Raw genomic sequence first — 23,317 nt, 5'->3', positions numbered from 1 at the left:
TAGTATTCAAGCCCAAAAACAAAGCAAAAACCAAAACCAAGTCAATTCAATTCATTTCAATTCGTGGCATCCACCCCACTGCAACAGACCCAGTTACTCCATACTACTGCAGCACTACCTTTCCTATCTTGACCGATACGCCCCCCTAATCCCCAATCCCATCTCACCATTTACTGTTCGGTGCTGCAGCTATTCCTGCAGGTTGGGATCGTGCTGCCCTCACCCGGCCCTAAACAAGCAGCGGAGCTCACTAAACCTCTTGCCCTGGAGATGGAGACCCGATGCCGACGTGGCCCAATGACAATTTGGCTCCATCGGGCAGTTCATTGGTGACGTTCAGGGCCCAAGTCCGTAATGCACTTTGTTGTCGTCCCATCCGACCGCATCGGAGACGAACTATTATACGCTGCCTCACCATGATTGTCCAATGCGACCTCTGTGTCACCAGAGAAACAAGCATATCCTTCTTTTCCCTTTTGGTACTCTAATACAGGAGGTACCCTACCCAGTCTCACACTTCTCAATTGTCAATCTTTTGTATCTTTTGTTCCTCGATTTCCCTTGCCGCCCCATTCTTTCTGTGCATCCAGCCCGACAAGCCGGCTTGTCACTTTCCTATTGTTCCGATCCTCGTCAGATCACGCGCCAGTCAGCCTCGCCTAGGCCTCGATATATGATACGTCATTGACCGGGGATCATGGCCGGTAAGAAGTCTAAGAAGTCCAAGAACAATAAAAACAATAACAATCGCCCTCCCGTCGGTTCTGCACCACCCCCTGAACCTGAGAACAAAGCCGTCGTCGACTCTGCCCCGGACCCGGCGGTAGCCGCTGTTGAGGATGCCTTACCAGTATGCTAAATTCCCTCAGTACTCATATCAAACGGTTCGACGTCAATATTCGACCTTTGATTATGAGACTAACACGTTCCAAAATTACCCTGTCACCTTTTCAGCGACCGATCTGACCGAGGGCGAAAATCAGGACAACAAAGAGCCCACCGCCGAACCGGAGAAGGACCCTGCCTCTGAAGACACCCCTGCCGCTGAACCGAGTGGCGATGATAGCCCGGCCGCTGAGCCTACAGGTATGTACATGTCTCTATAGACGATGAGGTCTATCGTCGAAAAATCCATGTTCTACTTTTTTACTTAATATTGACATATGATGTTCAGATTCCGCAGAGGCTGCACCACCAGCCGAGTCTCAACCCGACGAGGCTGCCCCAGAAGCTAAAGAAGAGGGCAAAGATGAGCCAGAGCCAGGTGCAGAGAAGCCCGACGAGGCTTCCGAGGCTACTGTAGAAGATGCAAAGCCCGCCGAGGATGCGAAACCTGACGACGGTGCAGCGCCCGAAGGCGAAGCAAAACCTGACGAGGAAGTAAAGTCCGAAGAGGAAGCAAAGCCTGAAGGCGAAGCAAAGCCTGAGGAGGAAGCAAAAGCCGAAGAGGAAGCAAAAGCCGAAGGCGAAGCAAAGCCTGAGGAGGAAGCAAAAGCCGAAGGCGAAACAAAGCCTGAGGAGGAAGCAAAAGCTGAAGGCGAAGAAAAGCCGGAAGGGGATCCAAAGCCAGAAGACGATCCAAAGCCTGACGATGAATCTAAGCCCGAAGGTGGCGCAGCGTCCGATGACAGTGCGAAGCCTGGAGAAGAATCAAACCCCGAAGAAGGTGCCAAACCCGAAGACGCAAAAGATTCTCCAGCAGACGAAGCCACGAAGAAAGAAGGCGACAGCGGCACCAATGGTCTGTATTCAAACTTACATTGGATCTCACGAAGCTGACAATATTTAGATGAAGAGTTTCCAGATTTTGATCTAAATGTAGATCCCGAGGCAGTAGCAGCCGAGAAAGAGGCTGCTGCTAAAGCGGCCGCCGAAGACGCTCTAGAGAATGCAGAAGATACGCCAAAGGCAGATGAAACACCTGCAGAGGCTGCTGAGACTCCAGCAGAGCCAGAGCCAGTCGTGGAGGAGCCAAAGTCTTCAAGCAAGTCTAAGAAAAAGAAAGGCAAAAAGGGCAAGGGCAAGGTAGCTGATACGGCGCCAGAACCAGCGGTCGAGCCAACGCCGGAACCCGAACCAGCGGCCGAACCAGCGCCGGAGCCCAAAGTTGAGCCCGAAAAGCCCGCAGATAACCCCCCCTGATCCCCCAGCCCCCGAAGAGCCACCCGCACCCGAGCCACCCACAGAGGAGCCAGAGGCAGAGGAAAAGCTGACGGGTAAGAGTAAGAAAAAAAAGGGCAAGAAGAATAAGGCCGCTAAGGCAGTTGATGCAGAGCCAGCGCCAGCGCCAGAGCCTGAACCATCACCCGAGCCAGCAGAGACGCCAGCAGCAGAACCAGAACCTGCTCCAGCCGCAGCAGCTGAAGAAGAAAAGGCCCCCGAAGAGACTGTCAAGGAACCAGAACCGGAAGCTACGCCAGAAGAAACACCTGCTGTCGAGCCCGAAGCTGCTGCGGAGGACAAGGTGGAACCTGTAGAGTCCGAACCAGTCGAAGCTCCTAAGGCGGAAATCGTCGAAGAGAGCACTCCAGCCGAGCCTGAGGCCGAACCAGCTAAAGAGGCCCCGGTAGAGGTTGAAGTTCCCGCCGAGGTGGTAGCCGAGGAACCCGCTGCCGAGAAAGCGCCTGAAGAAGCGGCACCAGCTCCTGCTGATCCTGTTGTTGAAGCTCCTGCTGAACCTGCCGCCGAGCCCGTTGCTGAAGCTCCTGCTGAACCTGCTCCCGAGCCCGTTGTTGAAGCTCCCGCTGAGCCTACTCCCGAGCCTGTCGCTGAACCTGCTGCTGAACCTGCTGCTGAACCTGCTGCTGAACCTGCTGCTGAACCTGCTGCTGAACCTGCTGCTGAACCTGCTGCTGAACCTGCTGCTGAACCTGCTGCTGAACCTGCTGCTGAACCTGCTGCTGAACCTGCTGCTGAACCTGCTGCTGAACCTGCTGCTGAACCTGCTGCTGAACCTGCTGCTGAACCTGCTGCTGAACCTGCTGCTGAACCTGCTGCTGAACCTGCTGCTGAACCTGCTGCTGAACCTGCTGCTGAACCTGCTGCTGAACCTGCTGCTGAACCTGCTGCTGAACCTGCTGCTGAACCTGCTGCTGAACCTGCTGCTGAACCTGCTGCTGAACCTGTCGCTGAAACTGCTGCTGAGTCTGCTGCTGAGCCCGTTGCTGAAGCTCCTGCTGAACCTGCTCCCGAGCCCGTTGTTGAAGCTCCCGCTGAGCCTACTCCCGAGCCTGTCGCTGAACCTGCTGCTGAACCTGCTGCTGAACCTGCTGCTGAACCTGCTGCTGAGCCCGCTGCTGAACCTGCTGCTGATCCTGCTCCCGAGCCTGTCGCTGAAACTGCTGCTGAGTCTGTGGTCGAGGCTCCCGCCGAAGCTACTCCCGAACCTGCTCCTGAGCCCGTGGTCGAAACTCCTGCCGAACCGACTCCCGAACCTGCTGCTGAGCCTACCCCGGAGCCAGCCACAGAGCCTATTCCTGAGCCTGTGGCTGAACCCGCTGCCGAACCGGTCGTGGAACCTCCTGCTGGGTCTACCCCAGAGCCTGTTGCGGAACCTGATGCCGAGCCCGTGGCTGAAGCCCATGACGAGCCAATCCCCGAACCTGCTCCTGAGCCTGTGGCTGAACCTGCTGCTGAGCCTGAACCTGCTGCTGAGCCTGAACCTGCTGCTGAGCCTGTGGCTGAACCTGCTGCTGAGCCTGAACCTGCTGCCCCAGAACCAGTGGTTGAGGAACCTGCTCCCACCCCAGTGGAAGAGACACCAGCAGAAGCCGTGGCAGAATCGGAAGCTGTGCCCGTTGAGGCGCCAAGGGAGATTCCAGATGAAGCACCTGCTAATGACCCAGTACCCGAAGAGCCAGCTCCTATCGAAGCTGCCCCAGCGGAGGCTCCGACACCTGACGAATCCCCGGTGGAACCGCTAGTTCCGGAAAGAGCCCCAACTGAGACACCAGAGGCCGATTTAGCTGCAGCTCCAGTTGAGACTCCAACGCTAGAAGAGGCCCTGCCTGAAACACCGCCAGAGGAGCCAACCCCTGAGCCAGAGGCTGCCAGAGACCTCCTCATCGAAGACCCACCAGTAGAACCAGAAACTGCCCCCGAGCGAGTCTCAGTCCCCGCTAGCGACGAAGTGGCGCCCGACGAGCTTGTCACACCCCCAGCCGACGCCCCGCGTGAGGTGGAGATGATCGACGTCGGGCCTCTCGATGAAAGCGCAGAAGCTGCAGCAGCTCGCCGCAGCTCCAGACGCCGCAGAAAGCGCACCTCGCCGGTCGAGGGAGAACGAGAGCGTCGAATCGACGGAGAGCGTCGGCAGTCCAAAACATCTTCTGAAGGTCGCCGTGATCAACTCGAGCGCCAGAAGAGCGATCGAGGCATTTTCACCAACCGCTGGGCCAAAGCACTGGAAGAAGCCCGACGCCAACACGATGAGAAATCCCAATTGCAACGAAAGCAGCGCGCTCTCGCTGATGAACGAGAACGCAGCGGCATCCCCGCCCCGGAAAAACTGAAGCGTACGAAGAGCTCGTCCAAGGAGAAAGAGAGAGAGAGGCTAAGGGAACTAGAAATGGAGCCCGAAGTGATCGAACCCAGATCCAAACGCCGCACCTCCGAAACTCCCCCAAGTCAACCACTCGAGCGAGCCCGCTCAACCAGGACCTCACCGAAGCAGGTGGCGCCACCGGTCCCGATTCCCAGGCCCCGTGCCTTCCTCCGATACATGACAGAAGGTAAATCGGATACCAATGGGCCTTTGCTGCGTCTAAACGCGATGAAGGCTGCACCGCCTGTTGAAATGCCACGCCGGTCATCGGCAAGTCATAGCAGTGGCAGCCGTCATGAACACGAAGACCGGCAGTCTAATGGTCGATCTAGTGGATCACGATCGCGGCGCGAAGAGGAGGCCCCTCGAAGTGAGCGTGTCGAGCGCACTGAGAGTAGGAGATTGCGACGTTCGTCGACTGCTGAGTATGGTCGGTCTAGGGAGGAGAGAAGGGAAGAGAGAAGGGAAGAGAGAAGGGAGAGAGACAGAGGGAAAGATCGAGATCGGGAGCGTGAGCGTGAGCGTGAGAGCGAACGTGAACGCGAACGGAGAATAGATGGGGAGAGGGAGAGGGAGAGGGAACTGAAGCCCGAGGGCTCCTCCCGACGTTCTAGGGAGTCACGAGAGGTGCGCTCTCATCGCCGCCACAGGCGCGAGGAATCGCCTCCCCGCGAGGAGTCGAAGCTGAAAGGCATCTGGAGAGCAATTGCTGCCCATTGAGACCTTATAGATTTGTTTTGCGTTTTTGTGCTTTTATTCACCTTCAACCTTGTCTTTTTACTTTACCCGGGGTGGTTTGTTGGACAGAATGATCTACATGTGAGAGTATATGCTTGATGAATTTGTGCCCCTTAGGGCTGCATTGCGGAGCGAATCATTGCAGGAGTTTGTTGATTTTTTTAGCCAGATTTGGCTCAATATGCATCAACTTGACAAGAATTTTTGATTTTGGAGATCGTTATTCGCAGATCCCATAGCTTATTTGAGGCTATCTCGAGGCCATTGTAGTATTCGTCCGTGGACTCTCCGGCGAAAATCTCATCATCCGGGTCATGTCCCATAATCTATGTCATCTAATGTGAGGGTACTCCGTAGTATGTTCACCAATGGCATCAGTCGTAAAGCGTGGAAAAGTTGCCAGAGCATAAAATGCCCCATGCAACACGCAAAGCCCTAAATCAGCCAGTCCAAATAAGCAATATCAATCAAGCCCGCTCGCTCTTCGCCGGAATCACTCTAGAACACCATCCACACCAACCACGATACAAACCCTTTTCCTCCCTCTCGAGATAATTCCCCGTCTCCCTCTCATCCTCATACTCAACAACACAAGCACCAACATTAACTCTTTTCTTGGACTTATGTTTGACCACACCGCCTAGCCCAATGACTTCCTGTCTGAAATACCCAGGCTCCACATCATCATGGCTATCGGTCGAGACAGCAGCCTCCTCATGACCAAACGATGGAGCTGCGGTACTCTGTTCAGTACTACTAGTATCACTCCCGGACCCAGACCCCTCATCAGCCTCACAGTCAACTTCAAGCTCAATCTCCTGCGCAGCAAGACAGTTCTCACCACGCCCACACTTAACACCCTGGCTGCCTTCACCAATGCCAGTACCTAGCCCTCCGCCGAGATACGTGCTGTAGCGCGTGCGCCACGCCCAGACACGACGGTATGTCGTGTCATTGCTGCGCAGCGTCGTCCCGCACTGCGTGCATAGCCAGACGGCTTCCTGGCAATTGCAGGGATTGCGCGCAAACGCAATAGCCGCGACGCTATTCTCGTCCCACGGTTCGGGGGCGTGCGAATCTGAGGTTGGGTAGGAGAGGTGAGAAGAGAGTGGCGCTGTTCCACATGGTGCGCAGAGGCGGCGAATACGGTTTCTAAGGGCTGGCTGGGAAGGGGGTTTTATTGTGCAGTTCTACAGTGGGGTTAGCGACTTGGTTTTCTTGTTCGGGGGAGCGGATCCGAACTTACTCTGCATACAATCTTGGCGCAGCGTCGACATTCGCCTACCATATCTCGCGCGCATTTGGCCACTTTCCCGCGGGTCATGCGGGTATGATCGCCACTGGGACGGCTTAGTAGTCGGATGACTGATTTGACACTGTCTGGGAGGACAGAGCCGCTGTCTAGCATTTCTGCTAGGGTTTCGATGTATTCATTTTCGCACCGGAGGGTCGCTTTTACTAATTGTTGGCGGAAGGGTGCCAAGTTCACGTGGAACTGGCGACATGTACTCGAGAGGGCATATAGGGTATTCAGATCGATGGCGCGAGCGATTTCTTTGACGATTCTATGGGTTGGCCTGTTAGCTGGGTCTGAGTCATAGTTGTCGGGTAACAAACAAAGACTTACGGATAACAAGTCAAAGCCGCGGAGAAGCCATTTCGATTGGGGTTTAGTATCCCGGTTTCATTCGGGGAAGACGATGCGGGTAGTTCCGCCGGCTCCGACGTGATGGGGTCAACCGTCAAAGGGAATGGCTTCTCCAAGAATGCCGATCCATCCGGAATTGCATCGTCGAGGTCGACAAACACCACCATGCTGCTCCATCAGAGGCCTTTTCTCAGGATTCCATCAGATATGGTATAGGGCATAAGCTGGGGAACTGCAAGGTGGGATGGGGGATTCATTAGTCCGAAGATCCGGGGCGGTGAGTTATGTAATCGCGTATCCTTTTACCCCGTACCCCCGGGGCTATTTTGACTGTTCGACAGTCGACTGTCTTTTCTCTAGGGCTGATATGTAGAGAATCACACGTCATACCTCGGCCAAAGATACCGGGGAGGACCATCCTTGACTCCGAACCCTACAGATGTACAAGCGCCTTGATGTTCTAATCGGGTAGGAGACGCTTTGATATCTTCACACTGGATCTCTCTAGATTCCATGCATACACTATCTCTTAGGGCTCTAGGGTCAGGTGCAAAATCGAGGTTCTACACATGCATAGAATTATACAAAATAGGTGGACTCTGCCGAGACGGAGGGGATTTATATAAGGTAATATATAAGGTTTGTAAAGTTGGAGTCATTCAACTTCCCCCAATTCCGTTCTTTGTGAGAATGGGTTAATAAGCATCTGTTATTCCCCATATTCCCCCGCCATCCCACTTCTCCATCATTCAAGTCATGCCTCTCAACGCCAAAGCCGTATACACCCGCTCGAATGCGGACTATGTCCCATTTGCTAGTCGGCGGAGTACCGTCCACAGCACCAAGGGAATCATATCATGCAGTCAACCACTAGCCGCTGCTGCGGGTCATAAGATCCTGAGTCAGGGTGGAAACGCAGCGGTATGCACCTTGAATCCGATGTGTCTCATTGTACTTCGATACTAACTGTGATATTCTTGTTCAGGATGCCGCTGTTGCCGTGGGTAAGACTCACCTCGTGCATAATCACAGCAAACAATGAACTAATATCATGTTTCTACAGCTGCCGGACTCAACATGACCGAGCCCTGCTCCACGGGCATCGGAGGTGATATGTTTTGTCTCTTCTACAATGCCAAGACGAAGAAGGTGCATGCGCTCAATGGCTCTGGTCGGTACCCTGGTAAAGCTAGCTTGGAGAAAGTCCGTAAGGACCTCGGTCTGGCCCCCGGTCAGCCGGGCAACATGCCTATGCTGAATGCTCTATCCGCGACTACGCCTGGAGCGGCTGCAGGATGGGTTGATACAATTGAGAAATTCGGCAGCGGCAAGCTATCACTCGAGCAAATCCTACAGCCTGCCATTGAGCTTGGAGAGGAGGGTTTCCCCGTTTCAGAGCTTTCGTCTCAGGGTGTAAGTACTCGACCTCCAAGCGCATTCGCACCGTAAACTAACCCATGCATAGTGGAATGACTCTGAAAATGACATCCGCAATGCCTCTCCTAACTTCCGTGAGATGTTGAAAGTCGATCCTTCAGCCAAAGATGGTGTACGAGCCCCGCTCCCAGGCGAGATCATGAAGAATCCCACCCTAGCCAAGACCTTCCGCGCACTCGCGGCAGAGGGTAAGAAAGGATTCTACCAGGGCCGGATCGCAGAGGCCATCGTCAAGGTGGTGCAAGACCAGGGCGGCTACATGTCCCTCGAGGATCTAGCCTACCACGCCGAGGTCGGGACACAGGAAGTCGATGCAATCTCACTCAAGTTCACCGGACAGGACATCGTCTCCAAAGCGACACCCGGCACAGAAGGTGAAGACAACCAGGGCGTCGAAATCTGGGAGCACCCACCCAACGGCCAGGGCATCGTGGCGCTAATGGCACTCGGCATCATGGAGGAACTGGAGAAATCAGGCAAGATCCCCAAGTTCACCGAGGCTCAACACAACTCAGCCGAGTACCTGCACGCCGTGATTGAGAGTCTGCGCATCGCCTTCGCCGACGCAGCCTGGTGGGTCACCGACCCAGATGTGGAGCGCGTGCCTTCGCAAGGTCTACTCGACCCCGCATACCTCGCAAAGCGGGCGAAGCTGTTCACACCCGAACGTGCAGCAGACATCATGGACCACGGCAGTCCGGCCCACAACCACTGCGACACCGTTTACTTCGCAGTGACAGATAGTGAGGGCAACGGTATCTCTTTCATCAACAGCAACTACGCTGGATTCGGAACAGCCATCATCCCTGCTGGTTGTGGTTTCACGCTGCAGAACCGTGGTGCCAATTTCTCGCTTCAGGAAGGCCACCCTAACGCCCTGGCTCCCCGCAAGCGGCCATACCACACTATCATCCCCGCCCTTATCACTAATATCGCCGATGGCTCCTTACACTCCGTGTACGGTGTCATGGGAGGCTTTATGCAGCCACAGGGTCATGTGCAGGTCATGCTCAACATGCTCGCCTTTGGATATCATCCCCAGGCAGCGCTTGACTCGCCGCGTTTCTGTCTTGCTGCGCCGACGGACGAGAGCACTGACCGCACGGTGTGGGTTGAGGAGGGTATTAGTGATGCTACTGTGGAGGGTCTGCGTCGTCTCGGTCACAAGATTGAGGTATTGACTGGATGGAAGCGCGCTATGTTTGGTCGTGGCCAGATCATTCGTTCGTACTACGACGATGGCAAGCTGGTTTACGCTGCAGGCAGTGATCTTCGAGGCGATGGGATGGCGTTCCCTTTGCTGTAGGATATTCTTGAGAATAATAAAGATCAAAATTCAATTACAGGCTATGTACATAGTCACAAGTGATGATATCGGGAGACTCGGGCTCTCTACTTACGTCTTTCGGTCCATATCTCTTGAAACATCTTCATATCTGTTTTCTCTCTACCGACGTACGCCCATAAATCCTGATACAATCTTGCTCCGATGTTCACTATGATATCACCCATAGACATTATATCCATACAACTACATCATTCATCAGACCACTCAGTGCTCCACACTCCAGACTCCACACCCCATAGCAATAGCACACACATCAAGCCCCCGAATCACCAAAATCAACAAACGCACATCATCACCCAAGCAGGCAAGTGAGTCGAAAGCCTAAGGCCTTGAAAAAGCCTCGTGACTCCCAAACCCCCTGATCGACAACGCCAGACTATCCGTGCTCCACAACCGAGTCCACGACAGCCCTGGAGCTCTCCAAAGGTAAACGGTACTCGGTTCGGAGTACTCCGTCCTCCAGAAGCAAAAAGGAGATATTCCCATTCGCAAGAAAGGATCATCGTCAACGTCAAGTGTGATCAATCATAAACTAAAAATCAGTCCTCAAGCCTTCATCCCCAATTTCCCTCGTTCTCCATCTTTCATACAATACGGAGTATACAATCCCATACTCCGTACACCAAATCCAGATCGAATAGAAACCCACCTCTCTCCACGCGAGATTAAAAAGACCCCAAGTATCCACTCCAAGCTCAGGACACCGAAAGCAGTCTAGCGGAGGACAAGAAGGTGGATAGGGCCTGTCCGTTTACCAGATAGAGAATAGAGGATCCAGCGTCAAATCGGTTTTCGGTTTTCTGGTCCTAAAGTGAAGTGGAGTCGGCCGGGTCTCAAAGAAATGGAGTCCATGATCCGGCCGAGAGAGGGGTCTTTGGGTTTTCAAGTAAACACATGGATTTTTCTAGGACTTATCGCGTTGGATCGAGATTTGATCTGTTTTTTTCCCAGGTTGGAAAGGGTCGCTTTGTGCCGCCTTACATAATCAGGGATTGGGCGTTCCCCTGGAATCCATTTCCGCTCAAATCGGATAGTCGCTTATCTCGCTTCCCTAAACTTACCGATCCGTTGTATATGGAGATGGATTTGGAGAGATGTTATATATATTATAGGATTCTGTATAGGAAATGAAATTGAGACATCTGAAAATGGCCTGCATGGGTATAGATGGTATAGACAGGAATTGCCAAAAGGAAAGGGAATCATGATCGTGTCGTCGGAAATCAAACATAAAGAAACACGTCAAACAAAGGAAATAAAAAAACCCATCAAATCTAACTCTCCCAGTTAGGGTCTAGGACCAAAGAATCAAACCAATATCGGGAAATCGGGTATCGGTCTATTGGTAAGAATCGGTTGCTAGAAGCGACCGCGACCGGTGGATCCGGAGTCCAGTTGGTCATGCTCCGGAGAATGGAGACGGTGAAGAGTCCTGCGAATGATGATTGAGATATTTGTAGGGAAGTCGAGACTGCCCAACACCAGCCTCGGGATTGCCGTCCCTTGGACCCACATATGCCTTTGGAGTCCAAGGATTCCCAGGGCTATTGGAGCATCCTGGTTTCGTATGGAGGTGAATGCTCGGTCATGTAGTCATAAGATTCAGTCTATGATCAATGTTTGATAACATTGCTCAAAGAGCTTCGATGATCTTTTCATATGCCCCAGGTCACGGGCTGGAACTGGTGCATGGAGTGGACCTGGTCCTCGTAGGGAAGGCAGTCTGCGCTAGACCATGAAGGAGAGGGGTAGTGACACTGAACGGGCTGCGGGTATATTAGTTGAATGGCCGTACCAAAGAATCACAAAGAACACTCACCGGCTGAATCATATTCTCTCCCATGGACATGGGAACTAGGTGCGATGGGGGCATACCCGCATCGGTATCCCAGCGGAGAGGAGTGTGCATCTGGAGCGGGGATGAAGTGACATCGCCCTTGAGGATATTCTTCGGGTACTGATCGATGACCGACACAGACGCAGAAGAGATGGAGGAGCTAGAGTGGGGAGGAAGAGAGAAAGTCGCATCCGACAAAGGCGAGGGGCAGGTCTCTGCTGGGGAAGAATAGAACGGATTGTCATCAACGGACTCGGGGAGATGGCTGTGGAAGGCCGGGCGGGGCTGTAGAGGTAGGTCCACGCCGCTCCACATTGATAAGCAGTCGCTGGCCAGGTCCGGATGAACCCCAGGTCCCACGAGTGAGCCGATGGACATGGAGTGTGAATGGGAGGTTGCGGTCAATGGCATTCCGTGATCCATTGACATACAGCGCGGGACAGTGGACTCATTTACGGTTTTGGGGGTGTTAGATACCCAGGATTGCTCTGATTGCGATTCGAGTTCGCTACCATTATTGTTAGTATGTGGGCCATATGGCCAAAGAACAAAAAAAAAAAAAAAAAGCCTTTCGCAGTACTCACTGTCTCTCCATGTGGCGCGCAAGTAAATCAGCGCGGTGGAATGCCTTCTTGCATCCTTGTGTTGCGCAGCGAAATGATGCCTCGGGGTTGTGGTTCAACTCATGGCGTCTTCGGTGCTCAGCCCTGGTGAAGACCTGCAATGGAGTCAGTTTGATTGATTCGATAGGTGTATATATCATTGCGCCGACCTTTCCGCATCCTGGGTATTGACAGGCGTGTACGCGCTTTCCCTTCTTGGCCTTGCTGATGCGATGGGTGGTTGGTGTATAGGTGACGGGCATCGTAGTATCATCCTGAGAGCTCTGGCGCATGTTCTTTCGAGCCATGTTGGAAGCAAGTTGAGGTTCCGGTGAAGAGGAAGAGGAGATAGAAGGCGAGTTCAAGACCGAGACGATATGGTTTGGACTGCGTCCTGAAGATCCTCGGGCCATGGTATGTCAAGAGAAAGGGAAAGAGTAGATAGGAATTGAAATATCAAATAAGTGGGTTTGAAGATTTAAGCAAAGAAATCCTGAAGGAAGAAAAGACAGAGAGGAGGGTGGACTGATATAGGAACGATACACTAAAAGCGCTGTTCCTACAGATCTACGGATTAATAGACTTTGAGTAAATTGGAGGAAATTAATATATAGCAATATATAATAAAATCGAAAATGAATTAGCGAGACTAATAATAATTTTCCAACCAAAATAACTAAATCCTAGTAAGTCAGGCTAACTGAGATCCAGAGAAAACCAGCACGGGCGTGGAGATCTCTCGGGATGATCAGAGCATAAGCCGTACTAAATTTACACAGGGGGATTGCATTAGACTGACTTGCGGCTGAGGCGCACTTTCCAATCCGCCCTTTCAAGGACCTATGAGAGATTGGGCGAAATAACCTGTGTTGGTCCGATTTTTGCTTTTTTCGAGTACTATTATTAATGTGTACTAAATTTATATTTGCTTCCATTAAATCTTTACTATCTATAGTCAAGTACGGCGTAGCAATCATATGCATGATCAAGTCCATACCAACTCTGATAGAAGACAAATTCCCCTGTGGACGTAAGAGGCCTCTGATATTCCAAATCCCGCGTGGAGCTTTCCCATCGTCCAAGCTCATAGGGAAAACGGGTTTGCCCCATCGGCAAAAAGGTAAATGATGCGCCGGTTTAGGCAACTCGCAGAATGGGAGCTAATCCGAATGTGGTAGTATGTAAAATCGCAACAGGGCTGACTGGCGGGAAATTGACCAAATTAGGAATGTAGATGACCTCGAGCTCTGGCTTCTATCTACCGTGTACTCCCTGTTGAACCAAAACAGGGGCAGTGTTGCAACCATGGATGTTGGATATCTTGACATGAGTTGCAGTGGATCCAAGTCCTCGAAGCTGGAGCCGATGAATACTAGGCACTAAACCCAAGTAGACAAGGCAATTAAAAGAAAAGGATATAAAATATATTCCAACAGAGAAATTGATAAATAAATCAATAAATAAATAGATAAAATAGAGAAAAAGAAAAAAGAATAAACAAGAGAGTCAGCCTAGGATCCTTGGCTAGTCTTGGCATGTTTTCCAAAGTTTACGTTGTTTCAGCGTGCCGATCTTAGACGGTTGGGGATACCCCAACTCCCGGCTCCGACCCTCAAAACGTCAGTGTTCGTCCGGAATGGAACGACTACTATATGGTCTATATTGTACTATTGAATTTCCACACTCCCGGGGCAAATGCACCCATGCATAGCCGGAGAATAGCTCCCTGTCACCCTCGTGGCAGAGCAAGCATCAAAAGTCCCAGTGGCAATCTGACGGTAACACTATCTCTATGTTGTACCAAACTTTTTACTTAATATACTACATCACTAAAACACGCTATTGGCACTATCCCAGGTTCCCCTATATTTCTGGAATGAATCCTTCTGCAAAGCACATCCCTAAAAGGATCAAGGAACAATAAACTAAAACAAGCGGGCGTGCACATTACAACATATGCAGGGGATCTCGAAGGATCAGGTGTGAATGTCCCGTGCTGATGTTCGTCACTATCGGGACTGTTTACATTTGCAAAGACAGATCCCAGACACTAGATGGATGGCTGTGGGGGAGGGGTTTGAATCAATGCTTACATATGTCTGCAATGTGTATTGCTGCATAAGCAAGGAGAATGATGATCTGTAATGCAAGGCATTCTTGCAGGTCTTGAAATGCTCTTTGTAATTGGATATACAACATAAGATGGAAAGAAAAAAAAAAAGAATCCAATATGCAGCATGCGGGAACTACCACAGCCTCCTGTGTTTTATCCAGCTTCCAAGTTTAGACACAAATGATGCATCATACATTCCCTGCCTCCATGTGTATACTAACCGGAGAGGGTCTCGTCCATGTTTGATCGGCTGCTGCGGTTAGGGTCAGAGAGCGGGCTTAGCCTGGGGGATACCGGAAATATAATTAAAGCTTTGATTTATTTATTTATTTTTTTTTTTTTTGCCTTTCTCTTTCTTTTTCTTTTCGCTCGGACCGGAGTTAAAATCGATCGTCATTTGTTATCGCAGTGTACATAATCTCGATCTAAACCACTTCCGGTGTAGAGGGACATGCTATTAATTATGGTGGATGATCATGGACCAATGGCGTTTTCGAGGGGATATTATATATCCGGGATTTGACGGGTTCACGCTATTTCCCCCTGTGCTTGCAATTTCCCACATGGCTCGTGGTTGTTAGTCTCTTTTCGCTTGCGTCTGTGTGGATCGTGGGAGATCAAATCTTACCGAAAGCTGCTCGCCAACCCGTCTTTTCAAACAGCGCTTGTTAGTTCGTAGCGCTGTTGGGATCCGCTAGTCGTCATTTGGATACTGCCCACGGCTGAATTTTATTGGCGGTGATTTCTTGCAGACCGAGCTGTCAGTCTTGGGAATATCGTCTTTGTCGAAATCTACAATCAAATCTACCGACATCCGTTTTAAATATGAAGATTACTCTGAATCGTTTTCTTCAGCATACCGTAAGACGAGTAAGCAACGGGTGATTACCATGAAGAAGGGCAGACAAGTGGCCGTGATCATCTGTATAGAAGAGCGAGTCAGGGAGCTCGATTAAATGTTGGTTCTTTTTTTAGATGCTTAAAATCAACACGGGTGGGGATACGGAGTAGGCCGTGCACGCTAGTGTACATTTTCGAGAGAAAATAATATTTTGGGCGACGTTGACTTGTCACATGTTAAGAAGATATAAGCTCCACGGCCAGCAGGGAGGCACATGTTATCAACCGTTGTTATACAACATGTATGTTGTACTCCGTCAGTATATTCTAGCTCCCTCATTCGTTCCTGATCGACCAAAGCGATGCCCGAAACAGGAGCAATCTGCCTATCGCATATTCGAATTTCAATTAATTTAAAATCCAAGCTATCCGCAACACGTGTGCAAGATCAACGTGACCCCATGTTCCCGACCCTTTAAAGTATTTACGGGATTTCCAAGATCGACACCCCAGGATTGACCCGAGTTGTTTAGACATCCCTTGAAACTGTCAAATTTACACATTTCCTTCTGCGAATACCAGGGGGAAAAGGAGAGAAATAAAAATAAAAATAAAAGAAAAAATGAAATGAAAAGACATGCAAAAGAAATTAACAGCGTGAATGCGCGTTTTTTGCTTGTCCCCACCAGCCCCTCTCAAGCTTTAAGAGGCTCTTTGATCCCAATCCGGTCACGTTGGTCTGTTGGTGGCCCCGGGTCTCGCCCCAGGTTGAATTGAGGTTCCAGTCAAGCATAGAAGGTGGTAAACTCATGAAGCTGCAGTATGTCTGCTTCTAGCGGTTACATCATCTTGTTCCATGGAAGTTGAATCTCACCTCAGATTCAATAAGGGATGGCTATTATGTTTGATTTGTCAAGGTCTAGGCAAGTCATATTACATTAGTAGGTATCACGTAATGGTTAGGGAAGTGAGCGAATATTCTCATCTGTACAGTAAAATACCATGTTCAAGATAGAGATACCCCTGGGATTGCGGATGATCCCGAGAGGGTTTTCCAAAAAAGCAAATGCAAGTACATTAGCCTCGAACTTTAGATACATTTCGGATAACTCAAATAGGCATAGCCTTGTGGTCCACGTGGAAAATACCCTTGTACATTATACAAATTCAGTCTAGTTCAGGTCCCACTTTTCATGATTTTCGTCGATTTTCTGCTTTTTTTTCCCCTACGTAACTCCAGTAACACATCTCTCGGATACAACGGGTGGCTCAATGCACCGTTATTGAATTCCTCCAACTCTGTCCACAGAGGTTCTGATCGATCTGCGCGGTCCAATCCCGTTCGCAGATCGTCGTTATCGAGGTCTTTCTGACCCAGCGTCACGGGTGCACTTAAAGAAGTGTCACAGCTAGATATTCTACCCCTTGGAATTAAAGAAATGCCTGACAATATAAGTATATTAAATAAGGTGTCCAATGCACATGCTCTATACAGAATCTTTCGGGGAAATGGTTGAGATTAAAGCGGATTTTAGAAATGAGGCATTTGTGCCTCCACTAAAGCGCACCATACCGAATATAGCACACTTGCAAGGATTCTTCGAGAGAGTCACTGAATATGTATTCCACGAGGATACGCAGACTAGATACAGAGTAGCTACAAGACCTTGATCCATGCTACCGGGACCTATACGTGTCTAGTACTCTCGCATCGACTCCGTCCCAGTACAATATACATCTGTATACATCAAGTCTACTTCCTGGGGTTCCCCACACGCTCAGATCGCAGAATCACAAAGGAGTTTTGAGGTCTGAGCTCGACCAAGTGGAGTTTACCAAAGTTGGATTATTCTCTTTTGACTTTGTGTTTTTTTTTGTGGGTATTTATTTTTTCGTCCACCTAGAATATACGCGAAGGCGTAAAACCCCTGCATCTCCTGGCTGAAGTCACGTTTCAGATAGCCCCGTCGATCAGATCATGCCATGTGGCCATGTTTCTTTCCAAGGCAGATTTCAAGCACCGATGTCTTTAATTAGTAATGATCCTTGTTCTGATACCATCACGATTCTATCTCTGAGGTACACAGAGTAAAGCAATCGGAAAATTATGTATGGAGTATCGAGAAACCGGTTTCTTCCTCTATACTCGCCTTGACTCTGGCCACAAATAAAAACAAAAGTGATCTCTATTTCATTGTCAGTGAGAAATGGAAGCTACACCCATGGACAGGACCCGAGTTCATCTCGAACTGTGGACGGCCGAGTAACATCGGCATTAATTTTAAACCCACCTCTTCATTTCCTTTTCCTTTGGCAGTGGGCTTTGGTCTTGCATTGGTCTTGCATTGGGGTGCCAAGAATCATGATCCTTGTAGCCCATGTGGCTAGATTACAAAAGGGAAAATGAGAGCTAATTTAGGGCACGTAACCACTGCAGGATCTGCATGCAAGGCGAGCCACTTTCAGGAAAGAGTAATGACTATTAACTCGAATAGGAATAAGTGACTGCTGTTTCATCTTGACCGTGTCCGTGTCCATGGACCGACCTGCAAGTCGTGACAATTAGGAAGGTGCTCGTGCTGATCCGGGACATTGATGTCTTTGTTGTTATACTTGTTTATCTAATTAATCTACACAAAGTACTTTCCCCCGATCGGCTCGGGAGACACTTTTCAACCTATGGGGTGATCGTGGCAGGTATATAGAGCACCCGAAGAATGAACGCAGAATATTACCAGGCACCGTTGTGAGGTAGGTTGACTAGACCTGACAATGAGAGTTTGAAATGAGTTGTCAGCATGATCTCGTTGCCTGAGGTACGGAGTACCTTGGACATCCAATATCACCTCTAGGCCTGAATAAGAAACTGCACAACACAGGGGGAAATGAATCAAAGCTTGGGAGGCATTTATTTACCCTAGACATGGTATATAGTGCACACAGTATGGGGCAAACCAGATCTACGTATATTGTACTTCCGTTACCCGGAACGGGTCATATTTCGTCAATGCTTCCGTCCCCTTTTTTTTTCTTTCCTACAGAGTTTCTGCGGAGACCGTTACGGAAGGTCATATCGTCCGATGTGCGACGGAGCTAAATCCTTCGCTTCTACCATCGAGACCACATGGCCAACTGTGGGCCTTTGCAGATCAACGGGTGTGTAAGGTCTCCAGTTTGGCACTCCAGATTCAGTCCGCCTATTCCGTAGATTGCCTTTTTGAGAGGAACTAGACTCAATCCAGCCGGAGCTCTATCCAGCTGGACTGAATTAGCCAGCATAACAGGGGATTACCTCAGACTAATTAAGGAACATTACACCGTTCTTTGGGACGAAGCCAACCGTAGGATCCCACATTCGAGGAATATCTGTCAAAACATCCATCAACGGATATTGACCAATCAGACCAACATATCTATGCGCTCGAATTTAGTGTATAGACCAGGACTCAATGATAGACGATCACCACACGCATGACATCATGCACATCCGAGGTTCTGGCCAGCCGTGCATCTGCCTGGTCCTGCTTGTTGACGCTGTTGGTTCTACCGTCCGTTCTATTGGCTCGATTTTCTGCAGTCTGAGGATGATCCTATAGCAATTGTCCGATTGGGGGGAACCTGAAAATAGGAATGGTTAGTGCGTTATCGTTACGCTCTAGTCCTATTTGAGTATATTCATATCGCTATATCGATCGGCGCCTGTTCCATATCATTCCCGGGTATGCCGGCAATGTACGCCGAGTGTATCGACTGGATATTTGACATGAGTTACGGACGACATGGGACCATGGAGGGGGATCTTTTGACAGGGACTAGCAATTGTTGGCTTTGATGCGAGTCAAGGAGAACCTAAACATCCCCTTTCACCGCTCCCCATGCTCTCTACCCACGCTAATATGTGTCCAAGAGAGGGATAGTCTCCGGTTTTAGTAAGATGCACTCCTTCGTTTGTTCGCGCAAGGATTTAGTCCATCAACACACCTAGTCTTTTCTCGGCTGGAACAGACTACTAGGCTAGTCCTTCAATCTCTTTTCTCCCTCTTGCAGGTCTAGATCGTCGCTAGATTTGCTTTACTTGGGGCCATGTGGCTGTCAACCCCGGTTAATGTCCGGGTTAAGTCCGCCTAGCCGCTGTTGGGTCTTACATTGATCTACTTGGGCTGTCGATCTTGGAGCGTATATCGAATATAACATACTGTGTGGTTAGGACTAAATTATCTGGCTACTGTTGGGGCTAGCCCGCTGGCAATCATGATCCATGTGGCTTTTTTCGAGGTCTGTGTGTATCTCTTTCCTGATGTCATGAAAAGTGAGGGGATGAGATGCTAGGCATCAGCGAAGGGGAGTTGGATGACTTCCTCTTATCCAGATTTGAAAGACGGAGACCGAATCAAACCGAACTAATTAATCCCTAGGCCGAGAGCGATGTGGATGTTGGCGTCCTCGATTTCAAAGCAGGGAGACACTTCCGATGGGATGCCTCGCTCACCTCTCAACTGCGCCTCCCAACCATCGTATGGACATAATTTCTGACCAGCCCGATACTTTGTTCAGCCCTAGTGCTCGGAGAAATTGAATGGCTTGTGTCAAATATTGCAGGTCCCAACTCTGTAAAAAGAGCAGAACAACACTACACCAATCCCTCCCCTCAGCTCACACTCTTCTTGGAGATTCCTGCCCCTGGAGAAGTCTTCTCTACCACAGACGCTGTGGATCACCGTGTCGTGTTACCCTAGATTAACTCCTTACGGTCGTGATCCAAAATGAGTCACCCAGCAACAGAGTGGACTCCAGCATCCTGTATCTCCCTTGATGTATCCATCATCCCCCGAGTATCCAGCTTCACTTGATGAGCAACAAACCCTGCACAAGCTTGCGCTCATACTCTTATTCTCAACAACATGCTCCACCCTAACCCTAAATCCCACTCATCAGCAGCATGCACACCTTCTCACAAAGCTGCCCGAACCCGAAAGCGGCCAATCCACTTGTCCCTGGTATCACCGGAGCAGTTTCCGACATTGGTGATCTCGGTAATACCTGTGTCTTGTATGGCGAGAGGACTCAATTCTGCTGCTCAATTCGACGTAAGATGGGCCCATGTTCTGATCTATATGGTTAAGAGCATTTACCTTTTGTGCTGCACCATGATCTGGAAGCCATATTGTCATCGGGCTATGTCGAAGCCGTTAAACTCCCATCTCGGACTAACAGTACGAGGACTAATATTACGAGAGTGTGCTGAACTATGTGATCTGCTTACGAGGGAATTTGGGTGTTTGAGTTAGCTTATCACTCTGCTGTAGGGGTGGGAGTGTCGTTCTGGCCTCTTAAGAAATATCCTCATTCTTAGCTTGAGCTTCTAGTCCGAGGCGTGCTTCTGGATATAGTGTGTACTTGCGTGGCATCGTTAGCACATGTGAGTGGGTGTAGTCCCGTCGCAGGGTAGTGGGTTCTCCGATATATATACCGCTTGAGGTCGGTGTGTATAGCATCTAGGACAGCTATAGATCCAAGACTTTTGGGGCTGGTTCGTGGTCTCGCACCGAAGAAGCACTTTGGTACAATCAGACTGGTAAAAACCCGGGGGTGTATCGTATGACAATCTACGGAGTACATTGAAACGAATGCAGTACATATGAAGTCGTGTTATCTAAAGCAGCAATATAGGTATTTCCCACCTCATCTGATGTGAGGTTTCCCTTCCGTGTGTTCCTAACAACGCTTGCCCGTGCTCATCATGCCCGGTGGTGGTATGGGGATATATAGAGCGGATGTAGAGATAGACATTCAACATCATCTTTTCTCCTCAATCCTTGTGCTCTAGCCGAATAAAAGGGTACGATATCATATCTCTTCCAAATTGGAGGTTATTATCCATATGAAGCCTTGGGTGTAAGAGTGATGTGACGCGTGGCTGATTGAGTGCAAAATATCTCCGAAGTTCGCCAACAGTCACGTCAGCATATAGTTGACCTACCTTGATATATTTACCTACCAACTAGGAAGAGTATATCTATAGAAAATGAACCATTCAAGGCAGAAATTGTGATTCATGGAAGCTTGTTGTTTGGATAGACACCACATAACATCGTGACGTTAGAGATACCATCCAAGATATATATATATATAAACCGCCCGTCTAGAGTGCGAAAGCAGACCCAGCCTTGACCAACCAAACCACCATTAGTCTAGCCTACAGAATAATAACCACAGACTGATGTGCATATCCATTCTCACATTAAGTACAGCTGACTGATCTCGCCTATTTCCTGTCCCCCATCCCCGAATCAGACCAAATCGGAGCGAATTGCAGAACGCAAGAAGCTTATTATGAGACCGATAGTCAAAGACCCGACTGGGAACTGGAGAAGAGACCAGCACGAGAAAAAGTAAAAGAGAATCACATAAAAAGGAGTGGCTTGTTCATAAAAAGGAAAATGTCGAGTATTGATAGAGCCGAAATAGAAAGAAACGCCTTTTCAAACACAACGTCTTTATATCTACCATGGCTTCACTATGATTGAACAAGATACAATGATCGGGTCTTTGGCAGAGAAGGCCGGTGGTGCGGTTGATTTCCCAATGTAGATCCCCAAGAAGTGCTGATCGAGAAGTATGGTAACACCATTCGAGAAGCAGTCGTGGAGCAGGTTGGCGAGAAGCAACTCATGAGGCAGGGCTGGAGAGATGGCAGGTCACCAGCTGGGGGCACCGACTTGAGTCGAGCCAGATGCCGTTTGGATATCATAACTCCGCTGAAAAACCCGAGTGAAAAATAATGACAACAGGATAGGAAGCTCTCGTAACGGATTTCGATCGAGGCAGAACGGATGTGGGTTTCGCTAATACCGAGTGGAGAGAAGAAAGGGAGGGAGTGTGAATGATTCGAAAAATGGGTATTGGTTTAGCGATCAGGGTTCGTCACCTGTATCATAAGTCAGCTTGGGAACAACTTTTACTAGGGATGGCGCATGCTTACCTGCAAGATCCGGCGCGAGAAGTCATGGTCATCATCGATGCTGCCGTTGCTTTGGCGGCGCTGAGCCATGTAGTCCCCGTCGAAACGAGAATCTGACATCGATGGCGGACCAGAGTGACGGCCATAACCACCAGTGGGCCCACCCGCAGCACCGGTCTTGTTCTTCTTGGATCGCCACCAGAAAAAGCCCGCACCGCAGAGAGCAGCAAATCCAACCACTCCGACAACGACTCCGGCGGCAATTGCGGCAGTATTCTTGCTTTGGGAGGACTTTTCGTCGAGATTTTCTTCAGGGACAGTGCTTGCGCTGGGCTCAGCTGTCGCGGTCTCTGTCCTTACAGTACTGGATGTAGTGGAGACGGAGGTGGCAGTCTCGTCGGTTTGCGTCGTTGTCTTGCTGTCGCTAGTGCTCGTAGTTGTGGTGGACTTGGTATCATCCGAGTATGTGGGGACATCGTCTTCCAGATTTGTGGTATAGATCGAGTAGTATTTGGAACCACCACCTGTTCAAGATTATTGTTAGTCAGACAATTCTTCGAGACTGATGGGTGGCGATAGACATACACATATCATCGGGCCAGCCAGTGCATGGCTTGTTGCACTTATCGCTTGAAACCTTGGCACTGTCTGGTGGTAGCGTGTTACCGCACACACAGTCAGAGCCTCCTGTCAAAGCAAATGCTGCATAGTCCTTGGCACAGTGGTCTAGGCACCATCCGGAACTCTGGAATGTCCAGCTCGTTGCTTTTCCGTATCCAGGAATGCTAGAGTAACAACCCTCAAGTGTCCCCTTTGGTTGGCCACGAGGGAGTACCTGGAAGTCTTTCGCAACTGCTGTGGCTGCCATTAGCACACTGGACACCGCGAGGGCGCCTTGAGTGTTGAAAAGCATGATGTATTTGGAGAGTAAGGGGTCCGAATATCGAAATCAGCGCAGAAACTAAACACCGCTGGACACAGTCGCAGGGGTGGTTGACGAAGGATTGGGAACGGCCTGCGTAACCCTCAAGAACTTCTGTTTGAATGTATGTCGGGTAGACGCCGTTTGTTCTCAAGCCGACCGCGTTCGAAATCAGATACCCAGGGCGTATCTAATGAGAAAGTCGACGTGTTGCTGGGGTGGGAAGTGAAAGGTGATTTCGCGTTGTGTTGACGGGTACCTGGAGTACGTGGTTGAGTAGAGGTTCCCCCCCCTATTAGTCGAGACAGAGAGAGCGACCGTGAAACAA

General features: G+C 50.0%; 5 protein-coding genes across 5 annotated transcripts; 2 read left to right on the top strand and 3 right to left on the bottom strand.

The window, feature by feature from the left end:
- Positions 1-697: 697 nt before the first annotated feature.
- Positions 698-5,263, top strand: N7500_002462 (PE repeat family protein; the record flags this gene model as incomplete). Its single annotated transcript, XM_056673608.1, has 5 exons — positions 698-850; positions 918-1,086; positions 1,175-1,741; positions 1,790-2,025; positions 2,081-5,263. The coding sequence occupies 5 exons, from the start codon at positions 698-700 to the stop codon at positions 5,261-5,263; spliced, it is 4,308 nt and encodes a 1,435-aa protein (XP_056534133.1).
- Positions 5,264-5,748: 485 nt separating this feature from the next.
- On the bottom strand, positions 5,749-7,096 carry N7500_002461 (uncharacterized protein; the record flags this gene model as incomplete). Its single annotated transcript, XM_056673607.1, has 3 exons — positions 5,749-6,471; positions 6,528-6,846; positions 6,909-7,096. 3 exons carry the CDS (start codon positions 7,094-7,096, stop codon positions 5,749-5,751), a joined length of 1,230 nt encoding a protein of 409 aa, XP_056534132.1.
- Positions 7,097-7,685: 589 nt separating this feature from the next.
- N7500_002460 (gamma-glutamyltransferase family protein) lies at positions 7,686-9,672 on the top strand (the record flags this gene model as incomplete). The annotated part of the gene is made up of 4 exons (XM_056673606.1): positions 7,686-7,850; positions 7,915-7,933; positions 7,993-8,342; positions 8,395-9,672. 4 exons carry the CDS (start codon positions 7,686-7,688, stop codon positions 9,670-9,672), a joined length of 1,812 nt encoding a protein of 603 aa, XP_056534131.1.
- Positions 9,673-11,369: 1,697 nt separating this feature from the next.
- Positions 11,370-12,566, bottom strand: N7500_002459 (Zinc finger C2H2; the record flags this gene model as incomplete). The annotated part of the gene is made up of 3 exons (XM_056673605.1): positions 11,370-11,480; positions 11,534-12,059; positions 12,136-12,566. 3 exons carry the CDS (start codon positions 12,564-12,566, stop codon positions 11,370-11,372), a joined length of 1,068 nt encoding a protein of 355 aa, XP_056534130.1.
- A 9,447-nt stretch (positions 12,567-22,013) lies between these two features.
- Positions 22,014-22,980, bottom strand: N7500_002458 (WSC domain-containing protein; the record flags this gene model as incomplete). The annotated part of the gene is made up of 3 exons (XM_056673604.1): positions 22,014-22,034; positions 22,089-22,591; positions 22,653-22,980. 3 exons carry the CDS (start codon positions 22,978-22,980, stop codon positions 22,014-22,016), a joined length of 852 nt encoding a protein of 283 aa, XP_056534129.1.
- Between the last annotated feature and the right edge of the window lie 337 nt (positions 22,981-23,317).

Source organism: Penicillium coprophilum (assembly GCF_028826855.1).
Source record: "Penicillium coprophilum strain IBT 35676 chromosome Unknown utg000002l_segment0_segment1, whole genome shotgun sequence".
Lineage (NCBI taxonomy): Eukaryota > Fungi > Ascomycota > Eurotiomycetes > Eurotiales > Aspergillaceae > Penicillium > Penicillium coprophilum.
This window is presented reverse-complemented; position numbering and strand designations above follow the sequence as displayed.